Genomic DNA, 17500 nt, shown 5'->3' with positions numbered 1-17500 from the left:
ACTACTATTACTACTAATACTACTACTATTACTACTACTACTACTACTACTAATAATAATAATAGAATTTAAGGTATCTCATTTTTCATAGCAGTTTTCTTTTCTTTTGAGGGGTGGTTGGAGGGGCTAATTTACCCTCCGTCTTGCATATTTTAAATATCGTGGACGTAGCAGATGCGTAAGAATGTAAATTTTTGTTGCTAAAAATATATATCAGCGCCAATAACGAAAATTTCGTAAAATCTACATTTAGTCAATCAGTCCTACAATGTAAGACGTATCACATATTGTTTAGGTGTCACACCAAAACAAAAATATCAGGTGATACGTATTACGTTGTCAGCCTATTCTACTTACAAGGCAACGTTTTAACGTTTTCGTCAACAAGCTAAAAAATAAACTGGACAAGCATAAATAACGATTGTGCGGAACCGTGCGGCAAATGTTGCAAACCAGATTACCGTGTTAACCTGCCTGTAATTAAATTTAATCGTGTTGCTACAGGATCAATGCGTCCGAATGTGCTGAACCTGGAGAAACCTTGTAGCACCGTAAACTTATCTTCCACATTGTGGCAGCAAAGCAATATTCTTTTCCTCAAGCAATTCCATACACCTGCTCACCCCAGCATTCAGCTGGGAAAAACTGACGGTCGACAGCCATCATGTAACATATTTTTTATTTACCATCGTACCCCCACCCCATCTGAAATCGGCATCTGGGCAAATGGCCTTACATGGGTGGTGTTTGCACACCTAAAGACCCCAAATAGTAGGTGGAAACTAATGTCTACGACACCGGGCTACAGCATTGGAAAAATCATTACAATCTTTATATAGAAGGAAAGAAAATTGCATTTTTTCTAGTAGGTGTTTAATAATCATTTTTGTTGGGTTTTATACCCTTTTCATATTCAGTATCTCTATAAATTATATAATACATTGTTGGAGAAAGAATTAGTACGCTGGAGAAATTTGGATTTTAATTTAGTCCACCAATATGGTAATTCTTTCTTATAGTATTTGCTTATTACTGACAGTTTTAAAATTTATTTTAAAAAAATATAATTTTAAAGTTTTTCTCATCGGATTTCATTCTCAGTATTTAGGATAACTGAAGGGCCAGGCCGAGATAAATTTGGGATATTTTGAAATTTTTTTGTCATTGATTCCGATGTTAAACTGAATTAATCTCGACGTAGGTCACAATTACTAAATACTGAAACACAAGGAAGATATTTATAAGTATTGAATTACACTCGCTGCACAATATGCATAACTCCAACACAATAAAATGAATTTTCGGTATTTGAGGGAACTTGAAGCCTATCCACGTGTGTGTATATATATATATATATATATATATATATATATATATATATATATATATATATATATATATACACACACACATACACGCGGATAGGCTTCATATATATATATATATATATATATATATATATATATATATATATATATATATATATATGTAAATGTATGTGATTATGTTTCTACAAAAAAAAAACTACCATGGTGTCGAACACCACAAGAATAAGCTAATTCCATTTATGTTGCAATAAAAGGTATAGGCAATAGATACATGCGTATTTAGGGGTGCTACAAGATTACGGTTTCTTTTGCAACAATAATCAGAAAAAAACGTAATTAGTTATAAAAAAAATATCATATTAGAATATATTACAATAGATCTCAAAGCTAACGAGCCAACATCATGTTTTTTAAAACACATTGTAATAAAACATGATCCACCACTGTTTTAACTTTGATATTAATTTAATAATTAGTTATTGTAAGCGTCACTATGCTAGAGTTTATATTTATCAGTGAATGAATTCGTTATTTTTTTAATTGTAAACCTTAGTTTTCTAACAACTGAAATCGAGGATACATAAGTAGTAATAATTCATAAATAATGAATGCCTACACTTTAATGCTAATAATGTTTGCTCCCTTTGTTGCTATTTCGGTCATAAGCTATTATTTAATTCTTAATACAACCTGAGTGCAGGGAGAGAGTATTAATAGACTTGGTTTTTGCCCAGGCCTGGCTTATTCGAACATGAATCAATATATCAACTTTGAGACCACGGTATTATTCGAAATCCGTATTCGAATTTAGTGATCAGGGTATTATTCGAAATCGGTATTCGAATTTAGAGATCACGGTATTATTCGAAATCAGTATTCGAATTTAGAGATCACGGTATTATTCGAAATCAGTATTCGAATTTAGAGATCGCGGTATTTTTCGACAACAGTTTTCGAATTTAGTGATCATGGTATTATTCGAACCGCATACAGTGTATAAGTTATGTGCTAAATTTAAAGTCGTTTAATTTGCACATATTTTCCCGTTTCTACATGACTAATTATTAAGGGTATTTATCACTTTAAGCTTTTAGATTTAGGTATAGCTGAAAAATATGTTTGTACTTGCTATATAAACGTGTCTGAGTACGACTGCTAAGCGAAAGTGTCGTGTGTAACTGTTGCTGTTGTTTCTTTTTTTGTTCGTCTGAAATTGACTTGATTTCCTCCAAGCACTGGATAAGAAAGCATATGAATATTTTGCCCACATCGCGATTCTGCTTCGATAGCACTCAGTTATTGTAATAAAGCACTCAGTACTGTATAACATCTAGACAAGGAAAGTCGGTGTCAGCATAAGTTACCAGATGTAAACCAAGTGACTGGAAACATTTATCGGTTTATGTTCACGGCAGTTGACAACAACAATGTGACAACGCAATGACGCAGTTCGCGGGGTGGATGTTTCCATCGAGCAAGATAACAGTTGGCAGAGTCCTAGGCGGATATGACGTATCACAGAATCCATTACTCTGGAAAGATACAGTTCTTAGATGCTTGTGCATGTTTTTTGCCCTTACTCGAGTCAAAGTTTTGACTAATTTTTGAACAAGGAGTCGTGAAGTTCCGTGCATATGCACAGAAGTGTGCGATTACAGATAAACTCAGACAGCGGGCTCACAAAACAGAATGATTAATTCTTGTCACACCTGACCTTGTCTTGTGCATCCCACAGGGGCTCGTTACAAATGGATAGCGGGCTGGGGAGTTCGAACCTGTAACAGTAATAACACAAGGGAAGTCACGAATCCTCACATCTCGGTATTTTCAGCACAACAGCTTGTCCTGTTTTCGTTGTTGTTGTTATGATTCTAATGATATGTGGCAACACATGATATACGTGGCGGCCAGTATATTTAGTGGAGGAAGAACCCTAGAAAACCCCGGGAAAGACCACTGACACACGGGAAGCTTCTCGCAAGCTTTCTTACATAGCCACGTTGGGCCGAGCCCGAGGCTCGAACCCATGCGAACAGTGGTGAGATATCAGTAATCTGTAAAGGCGAGCGCCATAGACTATTTGATCACCTTGGGCTCCTTCTATTTTCGTCTCCAAACGTGAAACTTGCTCAGAACAACTAATATTATAAAGTCGAATTGCCAACCGTAACATCTAATAGATTGTTCTGAACTTAGCATTATGTCAAGGGTAAAATGCAAGACTATCGGAATGCTAACGGCAACTTCCGTAACGCGATTTTATTAAGTCTTCGATAGCGGCAAGGTATCGAATTTTCTCCCAACTAATAATTTCGATATGACATCATCCTTGACATTAAACTAATCAAACAACCACTGACTCGTTCGAGTAGGTGATCGATTCGGTTTTTATCCCGTTAGACCTTTGTCTTTGATAGGAAAGAAAATCATTCTAACCTGCTATTTTTGTTTTAAAACTAAATATTTATAACCAGTAATATGTGGAAATGCATTTACGAGATTTTCTAGGATTCCATTTTTTTTTGCAATTCTGTAATAACGAAATTAGACACGTGTAAGGCAAGATGAAGGATAAGACCCGAGTAAACCATACGTTTTCCCCTACCGGAACTGGGCGTCAAGCCAGTTGTAGTTTGTAAATCAATTTGTCATGATTTGAACGAGGACTCGTGAGTTCTTTCTAAAAATGATACATTCTTGATTGCAGTTTGCGCAAGTTTCAGATAGGAGATGAACATCATATGACAAGCTAGCAATGTTGGAAATACCTGGAGATGGGGTGGGGGTGGTTTTTTAATAAATTCGTATGTGTTATATTGTTACAGGTTTGGAACTCCCAACCCTCTGTCGATTGACTGATACTCGTAATTTCATTTGTAACGAGTGTTGCATCACACTCCAGATTGGCTTAGACCTGAATAAATCCACTTGATAAACAAGAGAATTCGGTGTAACCTGTAAGCACAGCGCATATATCCTCGGCGCTTCACAAATAAGTACGAATAAGTACGAGGACATTCAAGTTATTCTTAGCGCTTATGCAACAGTATTCGTCATCGTACTGCTGCTTCCATGATAAGAACCAACAATATATCCGTGTGTATAGTAGTGGTCATAGAGGTGGTGTTGATGATAGTGGTGGTGATGACGATTAAAGTTGTGCTGATAGTCACTTTTTAAAATCTTTTTCTGTGATTTTATTTACGAACGCTTTTTGGAGAAATGCAAGTGCTGTATTTGTGATGACACTGGCTTCTTGAAATTCACGTTTAAATTCCATTTTATATAATTTGAAAAACTCGTAAATTAAATCAAATTAGAATTTTATCATAGTGCAAAAAAAGTTCAGTTGATTTCAGTTGTATGTGATTTGGATTTTGAACGTAGCTTTAACAGATTTTCAGCCATATTGCTACGATGTCTGCGGTGTGTGGCAGTTTATAGTGATGTCTAGCACTGGGGCATAATGCCGCAGACATGTAGCATCATGTCCCACCCAGTCACATTATGCTGACACCAGGCCGGCCAGTCCTAACATTCATCTCTTAATGTCGAGCGCCAAGCGAAGCAGCTGTTAGTATGATTTTTACAAGTGTTTGGTATGACTCGGCCAGGGTTCGAACCCACGACCTCCCGCATCAAAGGCGAACGCTCCAGCCACTAGGCCACCGGAGCTGTCTTGATTTTAATTACATATATTAAAAACAAAATTGCAAAAAACCATGTATAATATTAGTACTCCATTCTTTCGTCGGTGGAGAAATAATTTCATCCAGTGTCCATAGGTGGATGAACCTGGTACGAATATCATCCGGGTATTTTTCCTCCTAATACTTTCGACAGCGTTTGTAGCAATGCATGTATGCTCCTTTCGACTAAAGCAGTGGTTCCCATCCTAGTTTGTTTTTGCTGCGACCCTAAATTGGCCACAGAAAGAACCTCTCAACCCTCACGCTTGTGATTTCTTCTAATGACCCTTCGCAACCTTACTGAGGACTCTCCTCGACCCTACTGATGATGATCTTTGGCGAACCTACTGAGCACACTCCATCAGAAGATTGGAACCGCTGGACTAAAGTACCCTTCTTTTATTTCAATACTTACAACAACAAAAAACGACTTTTAGAGTCCTATAAACTGTCATAATATTAAGGAAAATATGCTGCCATTTTTAATAAGGCGTCTACTTAGACACGGACGGAAGAGCATTCAATTTCATATAGACGCTCACGTTTTGTGAGTAAAGACAGAAACTGATGACTTGTCTGTTATTTTGTGCTACATTAACAACTAAAGGGTCTTTAGCCTCAGCTTGTCCAAAAGTTAGTTGAGACTATAATATCGGTAACTGCCTGATATTCCGAATGTTCATTTGTCCGAAGGTTCGTGAGTCTGAACTATTTTTTGTACAAGATCAATATTTTTCAAAGATGTCAGCTCAAAGTTCCGTTGCTCCGAAAGTTCGAACATATAAGGGTCAGTAGTCCCAAGGTTTGTTTGATCCGATAGGTCGTAACTTCGAAGGAAAGGTTAAACGGTTCTCAATTTCGGAAGTTTGTTAGTCCTAAGGTTTTTGAAAACAAATGGTTCATTTGTCAGAAGGGTAATTAATCCAAAAATAAGTGAAAAAGGCTTCAGAAATCGGAAGGTTCTTTGGTCGTAAGGTATTTGAAAATGGGTTCATTGGTTCGAACATTCAGTATTTCATGTATTTTCTTTTTTACCTGCTGTAAAAACATACAAGTAACCTTCTCTGTGACCGTCTCTCGAGAAGTTACGATTTCACGTTATAAAATTATACAAGTAACATTGTGACGGTCTCCCGAGAAGTCACGACTACACGTTATTAAAATATACAAGTAACATTGTGACCGTTTCCGGAGAAGTCATGACTACACGTTATAAAAATATACAAGTACGATACTGACGTAGTACTCTTAATTCAGAACAACTTGTTTCTAGATAAATTTTTGTATTTTATTTTCATTTTTAAAAACGAGTTCCAGATGTGTATATGCATTCAACGTCCAATACATCAGGTTACAGAACAGAATCCGCACAGTAACTACTCTAGGTTCCAACAGTTGATATATCACTATTCCTTAAATTTAAATAAGAGCATAATTAAGACATTTTTACTACATTTAATTATATAAAAAGTGTTTATTGGCGTTAGGTAAACACCCCACCCCTTCACGAAGATCATGTGAAAGTTATAAGAATGGTCAATCAAGGAGATAACACTCGATATATTGTACCCTGTTGTTTCCTGCTTGACGTTGCAATCATTTTGGAAGTCTGGTCTTGTCTGGTGGAGACCTTGTCTGGATTGATCTGATACAGACGGTGTCCAGACTCGTTAGACTTTAAGATAAACGAATTTAATTTCAAACAAGAACCGAGCAGTCGTCAGTCACATAGCGCCATAATACAGCGATTGTCGAATATAATGATGTCATATAACCCGAGAAATGGCGATGCTGTATTAAGTTTAAGCTTGTGAAATCTTGTTTATTGAAACTATTTTTCTTCGGTTTAGATGTTGACGAGAGGAGATGAATACCAGTCATAACATATTCGTTGCCTTGTGTGTTCTTCTTGTGTGTACTCGACGGGCGGCGGAGGGGGAGCAGGGGGAAGATGTACCCGATCAAAAACCTGTAACGGATAGACGACTGTGCTCAGAGGGAGAATTCTACAATACAGATGCCATGGTCTGTACGAGGTGTTCGGAGTGTCCGGAAAACTTGATAGTTCTGCGTGTGTGTTCTGACAGGTTGAACACTTATTGTGGTCCATTTCCGAATTTCAAGTTCAAAAGCAGCATGGATTTTGGAACGTACACCGTGTTGAAAAGTGATAGAGAGGAGGAGGAAGAGATGACCCCCAAAACCACAAAAGCAAGTCAGATGGAGCATCTCCAGAGTGGAACATGGTACACGATATCCCTGGTCCTTTTGGGGATTCTGAGTATTTTGTTTCTCTTCCTAACGTTTTTTGTCATCGTCACGTGCTATATCTGTAAACACAGGCGTCAGGACAAGGAGTATTCCTACAATTCAGGTAAGATAATTCATCTTTACACCTGTTTATCCTTGTATCCGTCCTTTCTCTACCTATTTAGTCTTTCATCCTTCTTTCCATCTGTTCATTCTCGCGTCTTTTATATATTTAAAACAGACGTGGGTTTTCGAAATTCCTTTCCCCATCATTTCTTGCATCAGTTTCATGAAATACAAACACAAGCGGTTACTACTTTCCCGCTTTAACGTGTTCGGATTTCTTTTTAGTCCGAATGGGGCCTGGCATGTGGTATTTTTGTAAAAATGCGGTTAGGTTCTGCCGTTGGTGACGATGGTAGCAAGTTCATCACCCCGGCTGGTGAAAAAATAAAATGGTGTTTGATGTGATTTTGGATTTTTAACGTAGCTTTAACAATTTTTCAGTCATATCGTTACGATGTCTGCAGTGTGGCAGTTTATAGTGATGTCTAGCACTGGGGCATCATGCCGCAGACATGTAGCATGATGTCCCCACCTAGTCACATTATCTTGACACCAGGCCGACCAGTCCTAACACTAACCTCATAATGCTGATCGCCAAGCGAGGTAGCTGTTAGTACCGTTTTTGTAAGTCTTTGGTATGACTCGACCGAGGATCGAACCCACGACCTCCCGCATCCGAGGCGGACGCTCTAACCACTAGGCCACCGGAGCGGTAAAATGGTGCTTGATGCATTTATTATTGCTTATTTTACGCTTTTAATCTTAATATTACTAACCTTCATTACATGTTGTTAACTATTGTTGATTTTGCTAATTTTATTTTCTAAAATTAGCAAGTTAACAAAAAGCAAGAGTAACTTTACAGATGATTTAATAATCTACAATGGGATTTCCGCGATTATTAAAATCTATTTTTTTATAAAAAAATCAAACTTTAACACAGTAACAGTAAATCATCGAATACATGTAAATGATTCTTTTTCTTGTTTATAATTACGTACGATGTGGGCTGCATCATGCAGGTTAATTTTCGGCCCAAGTAAAGCGTTTTGAGTAAAAGCGATTACGACAATGCGCATTTCCCGTTTTATTTGGATTGGAAAGCGACATAGATTTAAGACATTGTGGCAAAAATTTAAAAAGCACATTTGAACTAAAAACAAAGTGGGATAGATATCATTTGATTTTGAAGCAAATATTTCAAAGCGTATTTAGGGGGCCTAAATTGCTCTTTTGTTTTCTTCTAAACTTCAATATGAAATTGGTTAAAGGCGTTTAGTCCAACAAATATTCCAGTCTGGAATAATATTTACTCATTATTTATGATAAATTTGATGCCTATCGTATATTTTGCCTTTAAAATGCTTAAGCGTTTCAGGGCACATTTCAATCTACTTTTTTAGCAAATTAGAGTGTTCAGATAGAAGCTTTATTTGAGTAACCAAAATATATGTAATATTAAATTAAAACACAAAGTTTGAAGAAAATGTGAAAAACTTACAGATGTGAAGCTATTTGCAATTTTTTTCAAGGACATAAAAACCGCAGCTCAGCTGTTAATTTATCCAAAATGTATATGTGTACTCGAATGATGAGCTATGGTTAGCAGTTCTTGTTTTCTTCTTTTTAACATCGCTGTTTTCTAATTTGTTCATCGATAATATAGGACAGTTAAATATATTATTTTTGATTGATTTATCACGATCTGGACAGTAGATGAGACAAACGTTTGTTCAACTTGTGGAGAAGGGGTAGCGGGGAAAATATGTTGCAAATCAAAAAGCTGTGGCGGATAAACATATAAGCTTAGAGGAATCCGACAGAACTACTTTACGTAGCAAAAAAAACAACCTTCTGTTAACCCTGTACCAGTCAAAACATCCGGAATCGAGCAATTATAATAAAAAATCGTATGGCCATGCCTTACATTTCCACAGTCTCGGCAGGTCATAGTTCATTTAAAACTGACGTAAGTCAGTGAACAAGATTAACGATTTTTAACAGCTTTGTCCATCCTGGCAAACTTTATCAGCCTACTACAGTATATAAATCCTCGCGTCTAACCATGACTCATCGACACATGGTAGAAAGGATAGGAGATGACGAGAATCCCTACCGCACACCGCATAATGATTGCGTTGATTTAGATAGCCATTAGACGGGTATGATATAATTAAATTGTGTGCATTGTTAGCACATGATGTACACAATCATAAACTACAGGTTTGAAATATTGATGATAGAAGGATTGTGCTATGTGCCTAATCTTTTTCATTAACTAAATTAATCAGAACAGAGCTTAATTTGAACATCAGTTGGAGATTTAAACTGCAGTGTATTTGAAGCTGTGGTGAATACTTTATTCGAACCATGGCATTCATGTTGCAAAACACGCAATCGCTTCAGCCTGGGCAATGAAGTCTAAGTATATTTAAGCTTAGTCATAATCGGATCATTTCAATATGTATACTATACATGTAAGTAACAAGATGTGCTGGTAGATGTCGTACAATATGTATAGATTTCATTACTGTCACTTTGTGTAATGAAAACAGATTTGAAAGTTATGGTTATCTTAAACTTGAATCATCCATAACATTTGCAAATTTTCTTCGGGCCACGGAGCACTAAGATTATAACACTTTGTAGAATTCTTCTAACCATGGTGTCCAAGATTGTTCAGTGATTTGTTGCAAGCGAGGCTGAGTTTGGTATTTCTTCAGGCCACGGTGCCCCAGTGAGTGTGCTGAATGAAATTTTTTTATGGCATTTCTTCAGACCGCGATGCCTAAAGATTATTACAATGAATATGTTGAAATAGATGGTGTATGGTATTTCTTCAAACCGCGATGCCTAAAGATTATTACAATGAATATGTTGAAATAGATACTGTATGGTATTTCTTCAAACCGCGATACCTAAAGATTATTACAATGAATATGTTGAAATAGATGGTGTATGGTATTTCTTCAAACCGCGATGCCTAAAGATTATTACAATGAATATGTTGAAATAGATGGCGTATGGTATTTCTTCAAACCGCGATGCCTAAAGATTATTACAATGAATATGTTGAAATAGATAGTGTATGGTATTTCTTCAAACCGCGATGCCCAAAGATTATTACAATGAATGTTGAAATAGATGGTGTATGGTATTTCTTCAAACCGCGATGCCTAAAGATTATTACAATGAATATGTTGAAATAGATAGTGTATGGTATTTCTTCAAACCGCGATGCCCAAAGATTATTACAATGAATGTTGAAATAGATGGTGTATGGTATTTCTTCAAACTATGTAGCACGAAGATTATTACAAATGAGTGTGTTGAAAATGACTTTGTATGGTATTATTATTCAAACCACGTAGCCCCAAGATTATAACAATGAGTGTGTTAAATGAGATTGTGTATTGATAGGGTCACTAGCAGACCGACGTACGTTATCCTGTCCATTTTACCTGGACGATGGGCAAGCTGGCAGTTTCTCCTACATGCAACCACCAAAACTGACCATTTTGAACAAGGCACAATGAAGCAATATCATCTTATAAATTACAAATATAGATACTAACAGAATTTGCATTCTGTTTATGTATGTTTTTGTTCTTGGGATTTAATTAATGTATTTCAACTTCCAAACACCATAAAAACTTAACGGTAAATCTGGCAGAATACCACAAATGTCTCCTGATGACGTCGTTTGGGATCTATAGTATTTTGTCTTCAGTGGATTGAAATGACAGTGTGTTCTTGATCTTTGATTTTTCGATTTTAGGTGGAAACATTATGCTGAACGGTCCGTTTTTTTATATAAAAAATTTTGTTTTTAAAATTAAAAAGTTGAAGGCTCGATGTTGTATAAGGCTTGAAATCATTTACTTAATGTGCATCTGGGCTCCGTTTCATGAAACGTTTTGATGATCAGCAAAGAACAAAAGAAAGTTGTTTTAATAAAATTTAACGAACATGATGTGTGCAGGAAACAAAAAGTTTGCGCATTGCGATTGAGAAGCTTGTATTTTGGTTTGTTTTTGTGAGGTTGATGACAATTTTTCAGCACGTAAGCGACCAATGTATTTGGTGGAGGAAAACCCAAGTAAGAACTAACGAAGCGCATGAAGCTACTGTGGGGAATTTAAAAAAATATTCTTGGCCTGATTTATAGAAAAAACAAAACAGTAATATCCATTTTATTAGGTGAAGAAAACTTATCAGGTAAAAGAAAACAATTTTATCCCCGCGTGAATCCTCAGTCCCTCATCCCGGAAAATTCTAAAAAGTAAACGGTGGGTGCTTTAGGGGACACACTAATGGGTTGCGCGTATTTGATTTATTTCTGCTTGAGAACAGCGGGTCGCGATTAATCGCCTAAAACAGCGAAGGCTCTTATTACAAAATAAACTACGGCAGGAGGTCATCTGGGTCGGGAATTCAATGCAGAACTGATAATTTCAGTCGGTTTGCTGAAGAGGGTGCTAATTGTCCGGGACTTAATTAGATAGGACAAAATTTACAATGGGTTTGGCATGGGGTTTGGTCGACAATGATGATCCCTAGGCACAATTTTGACTTCATGGAGAAGATGTGATAATTAGATACCACGCACTAGTGACAGAGTGCCAGTTTAAGCCATACTGTTTAGAAAACGAACATCGTCTGATTGCTTTAGAAAAAAAATAATGGGCAGATTGCCCCTCGAGCACAAAAAAACTACTGTGGTAGTCCTGCTGGGCTGTTTTACATAACGTTTTTTTTCCTGCTAAAGCTCGGCTTCTTTGATCTTTCTTTTCCTTAAACGAACTTGCGACGGAATGATTAATTTTTCTTCGCTTGTCCATGGGTCATTCTTTGAAATACGCTTGTCCATGGGTCCTTAATGGAAATGCGTTCATTCCTAAGAATGTTAGGAAAACTAACACCGCGTTGACTAGACAGTTTACATGTGTGTTCTCGTACATTTCATTCATTAGTCATGGGGGGGGGGGTTGTTGTATTTTGGGGGGTTAATCTGTTTGAATAGTTCTTGAAATGTATAATTTTGAGCCTTCACATATCGAATATCGAACATTCACATATCGAATCAAGAACTATCAGATATATTATGTTGCTTGTTTAGGGTCTAACAAACTGTAACTAAGAAAGAGTGAAAAAACAACAAGCTTTGAAACATTTAACAAATAATTTATTTCTCTGGAAAAACACTGTAAATATGAAATAAAAAGAACTTACGGTTTAAGAAATCAAATCCAGAAATAATCCAAGAATAATCCACGAATTAAATTATAGAAGTCCTAGTAATGAAATGTTCTAATCAGTCCAGAAGAAAAAATCCAATATGGCAGGCGATGGCGTTTACAGTAGCTAGTATTGTGCTATTGTGTTTACAGTTCTTTGTGAACCACAGAAAATAATATTCCGGTGTATGAATTCCGAATAAAATTTAAAGAAATGTATTTGTCCAAGAATTCTGTAAGAGCACTCAAATATTTCGAGGAAAAAGAATTAATCTTTTAGACTCCAAATAATTTGAATAACAATTAAAATGTAAACGCCAAACAGGTCGCAAACAAATACTTTCCCGTGTAAAGGCCCAATTGAGAAATATCTCTCTAAATATCACAATTAAATCTAACTACTGCGCAATTTCGGAAACCCCAGAATTGCGAAATAGAGATGATGTGATGTGATTTGATTTTTAACGTAGCTTTAACAATTTTTCAGTCATATTGCTATGATGTCTGCAATGTGGCAGTTTATAGTGATGTCTAGCACTGGGGCATCATCCCACAGACATGTAGCATGATGTCCCACCCAGTCACATTATCCTGACACCAGGCCGACCAGTCCTAACACTAACCTCTTAATGCTGAGCGCCATGCGAGGAAGCTGTTGGTATGACTCGGTCGGGGATTCAACCCACGACCTCCCGCATCCGAGGTGGACGCTCTAACCACTAGGCCACCAGAGCGGTACGAAATAGAGGCTGTTTACATATCTAAAATGACGTACTCCCATCATGATCTTGATAAAACCAATCATTTTACTTCGAGAATAAACTAAAAATAGAAAGTTGTTTACTTGTCTCAGTGATTTCTGAATCAAGGTCGGGAACCAAGTCAATAATAGAAACAGTGTTTCCATTATTAGATGTTTAAAAAAAGAGTCAGGTCAAACTGAAATTTCTGAAAAAAAAGTCAAATCAAGTAAACAAGATTATCTTACTTTGACATATAATGAAATTTAAAAAAAATTTTTAAAACTTACAAACAGACAATTACATTAAATCAAATATAAATTAAATCAAATACATAATACGTAATACCGAACCCTTGCAGATCGAATATAATATTCGAGCTATGAGGGTTCGATATTACGTCTGAGTTTTCAGTATTCAATATTGAACCCTCGCATATGTAATATCTAAAGCATTTAAAGTTCTTCTTTCTCTAGAACTGAAAAATCGATAAAAAAAAATTATGGGATTCACTAATTATGATTAAAACTTCATTGGATATATATTTTTTGGTAATTGCCTTCCGTTTTCTTGTCTAATTGCTCCTTAAATAGCAGAAAGCCTGCATGCTCTTGGGTCATTTTGATGCATAGACCATGTTAATGGTCAGCGTTAATGGGTTTTGCCCGGCATGGTCAGTTACTTGGGAGCACGGCTAGTTCCAAAATACGCTTAACTCGAAGAATGAATTAAATGTAACGCGAAGGAACGGATATTTGATGGATATCTTTCGTTTTGTATCATCGCCCTGGTAATGGAATGTACATCCACATCAGTATTTGTAGATATCCTCTACCAGTCTCAGCTATCAGTTCGAAATCGTTTTATATATTTACCGTGAACAAGCTTCTTCTCGTATAACGTTATTTTTTTTATTTGCTGATCTTTTTGCCATCGATTTGATATTAAACAGGATAGGAAAACGTAAATAATTTATGTGGTGCTTCCTGGGAGAGAGATAATGAATTGGCGATTTGGTCCCTCAATGTCTTACAGTAATTGCAGTTACAATTTTCCACCGAGTTAAAGCAGTTACAAATATACAGAGTAGTAGGATACGGTTTTGACACTGTTCTGGCGTGACTGAGAAATAACGTATTCTGTTGAATTTGAGACTTGCTACCCACTCCCATTTCGTCCCACACTTGTCACACTTTAGGGTAATTTGCATGGATAAAGACCCTAAGGTGGTTGGTTTTGTGACATTATTTTGCTATAAACGAGCGGACTACGATCAAGATTTGACGCTTAAATATAATCTACAAAGAAAACCCACGTGAAGTCGTTTGAAATGATTCATTGGTATTATGCAATTGGTAATCCCGTTTCTCATTTAAGAAACTACGAGAATGTTTCACTTAATTCACGATGCTTTCATTGGCCCTGTCTAATTATAATGTCAAGCTAATGAAATCATTTTTATTTGGATGCTTCCTCATCTTTTGCTGATGGCACGGTCGACCTCAGGTATACAAGATTCTCATTTACAATGTTGCAGCGATTTTAAGTGATTATTTTTAAAACTCTGAATAGATCTTGCGATAGAAATCCTGTTCACAAGCACAGATCCATAACCGCTGCTACAGAGTAATACGTAACGTTACTTCTGCTATGACGCAGTATTGAGAATTGCGTATTTACGTACAACTAACTATTAGCATGTGGGGTTACAAGTATTCTCTAAGGAAATAATTGTTTAAACTTTCCGTCTTTTTTTTCTCCTTAGATGAATGTCGAGTTAGACATAAAGTAGAAATTTCCAGCAGATATGAAGATCCACCCACGCAGACAATCCCGCGATTATGCCGCCTCCAAGTCAAGACATTGAATAAATCGTGTTAAGTAATATAGTACAATTTCGTTAAATATTGAAACATTTTAGTTTTGACCCCCCTCCCCTTTTTATATTGAAAAAACCACTGTCGGGGTCCGAATTTATGCTTATCAATATGGCCATGATTGTGTATTTTAACAATACAAGTTTGTGACGGTTGTCCTAATGGAATATCCCGAAATACTGTATGTATCTTATTACTGTCGCTACCGCGAATAGGTTGTAATTATTTCGATTCACAGATCACCTGGATTTTCAAGTGTGCACTTAAGGCTTCGTCCCGTCCATTAGTAGCCAGCCCCACTCAATCCATAGCGTATTAGAGCGCTATCATGTTTATAAACATAGTTTTGAAATGAGTTTAATGGATTCGTATTTTGTATAGGGGCAACCAGGTGATAAATTTTCATCCCTTTTATCTGATCAGGAATCTGTTTCAAACGGTTCTGTAGCCATTTGACAATAAAGAAAAATTGTTTGATGAAGCACACTTCCTGTAAGCGTTGCGACTTGTCAGTGCTTGAGGTACATCAATTACATATGCGTGCTTTCGGGGAAACTAAGTTGTGTGTAACCAAATTTTCATGTATTTGCAATTATTTTTGTATTGTTAATCCGCACGTCTTCGCACATTAAACAGAAATATTTTTTGATTGTAGTAAAAGCGTGAGACCGAAAAGTCCTTTTCACCGGGTCTTTAGAATGGTCAATAAATTTGTTACAAAAAAGTACTATATGATCCATAAACATCTTTATATGACAGATTTTAATAATGAATCTCCTGATATGTTGATCATGTGACTGCGTGAGCATCTCGTACCGGCACTGACAACTGACATTTGTTTTTACTTACCTCATCAGCACAGCTCTTTGACATTCTATCACCGTAGTAAAAAAAAAAAGACGTCATAATATCTTAAATTCTACATTCTCCATATTCTTACTACATTTCAAACGCCTTTGTCCTCAGTAAGCGTTCTTCTGTATTCCATTTCGGGAGTGTCCTCAACTTGTGGTTTCCAACCTTTCCGAGTACGAGGAACCCTTCTCAACTTAAAAAAAATTATCGTCTCCTACCCCCACATGCTAATAGTTGTACGCTCCGTTAATTGAGAAAATGCATACCCCATGGAATAACTCTGCGGCCCCTTTGAACAGCCCTCCGCCCCGCCCCGCCCCCACCCAGTGGGTCCGCGGCCCACAGGTTGGGAATCACTGTCCTAAGGCATATAACTATTTTAAAAGTCTGGTGTCACATCAGCATTATTATCTGTAGCCATGTAGCGTATTTGTGAGGTTTTTTAATTATTTTTAAAGTAGCTTAAACCATTTTAGTCATATCCTTAGCTTCGTGTACATTTAATCGCAAGAGGTGAACTCCGGTCTGTTTTCGTGACGTGTATTACACAATGTAAACATTCGTTATTATTCTTTAATCAGAATTTGTATAACCGTCTTTGACACCTCTTAGTGTACATCGACACGCTCCTCAGATCTTGTACACTTTCCAAGTACATCGCTGCCGTCGACTTGTTTTGTATGGAAGGGGATTTCGGCCATAATTCTATGCATGTATTTTCTAATCTTCCTTGATGCATTATTGTAAATGGCTGCTTGTCAGTGCTACTTTCATAAATCTATCCGTGTATATTGTATTCTTCATTGATACAAATTGTACGTCGCAGTTTGCAAGTGCTACTTTCCTTCTGCATTATTGTCATTGGCTGCTTGCAAGTGCTACATTCATAATTCTGGTCATTAATTTTCTTTTCTTCATTGATGCAAGTTGTAAAAGGCTGTTTGCAAGTGTTTCGATCTACTTTCTTTCTGCTTCATTTTATCTTGCCACTACTGAACTGATTCTGTTAGTTTGTCGTATGGAAAACGCTGTCAGTTAATCACAAAATACACGCATAGAATTATGGCGCTAATCCCCCGCCATAGTTTTCACTCACGGGTCATTTAAACTCGTCAGTCGCCTTCCGCACATTGCTACACGGTTGACTGGATCCTACTTGATTTGTCTTCCCCCTAATTAAAATAATCCGAAATGAAGGGTAAAGAATATATGGCAGTGATTTATCGGTATAATGTGACTTCTGCCTTGTGTTGTGTTATAAAATCACCAGCCTTGTGCTTCATCACATCAAACGAAGAATTCCTGTCGTTTTCCACCTAATTTGTTGACAAAATCCTTATATTTTGCACTAAAGAAAACATCACAGCAACTGCAGTCTAAAGTGTGATGCAGTTACAAAAATGGCGTGGCTGTAGTTTAAAATCCTACCAAAGGGAGGTAACACACTGAGACATGTGA

General features: G+C 36.7%; 1 protein-coding gene across 2 annotated transcripts in view; it reads left to right on the top strand.

Annotated features, from left to right (window-relative positions):
- LOC149792445 (uncharacterized) overlaps nt 1-17500 on the top strand; it is a 63029-nt gene that overhangs the window by 813 nt on the left and 44716 nt on the right. For both annotated transcript variants that reach the window (XR_016423567.1, XM_089971023.1), the window contains exon 2: nt 6868-7391. Coding sequence is in view for 1 of the 2 variants with exons in the window: in XM_089971023.1 (XP_089827149.1) it covers nt 6884-7391 (508 nt within the window). In the remaining variant the exon portion in view is untranslated. The remainder of the gene's footprint in view (nt 1-6867; nt 7392-17500) is intronic.

The sequence above is a fragment of the Sinohyriopsis cumingii genome, chromosome 9, assembly GCF_028554795.1.
Source record: "Sinohyriopsis cumingii isolate HCF-2022 chromosome 9, ASM2855479v2, whole genome shotgun sequence".
Taxonomy (NCBI): domain Eukaryota; kingdom Metazoa; phylum Mollusca; class Bivalvia; order Unionida; family Unionidae; genus Sinohyriopsis; species Sinohyriopsis cumingii.
This window is presented reverse-complemented; position numbering and strand designations above follow the sequence as displayed.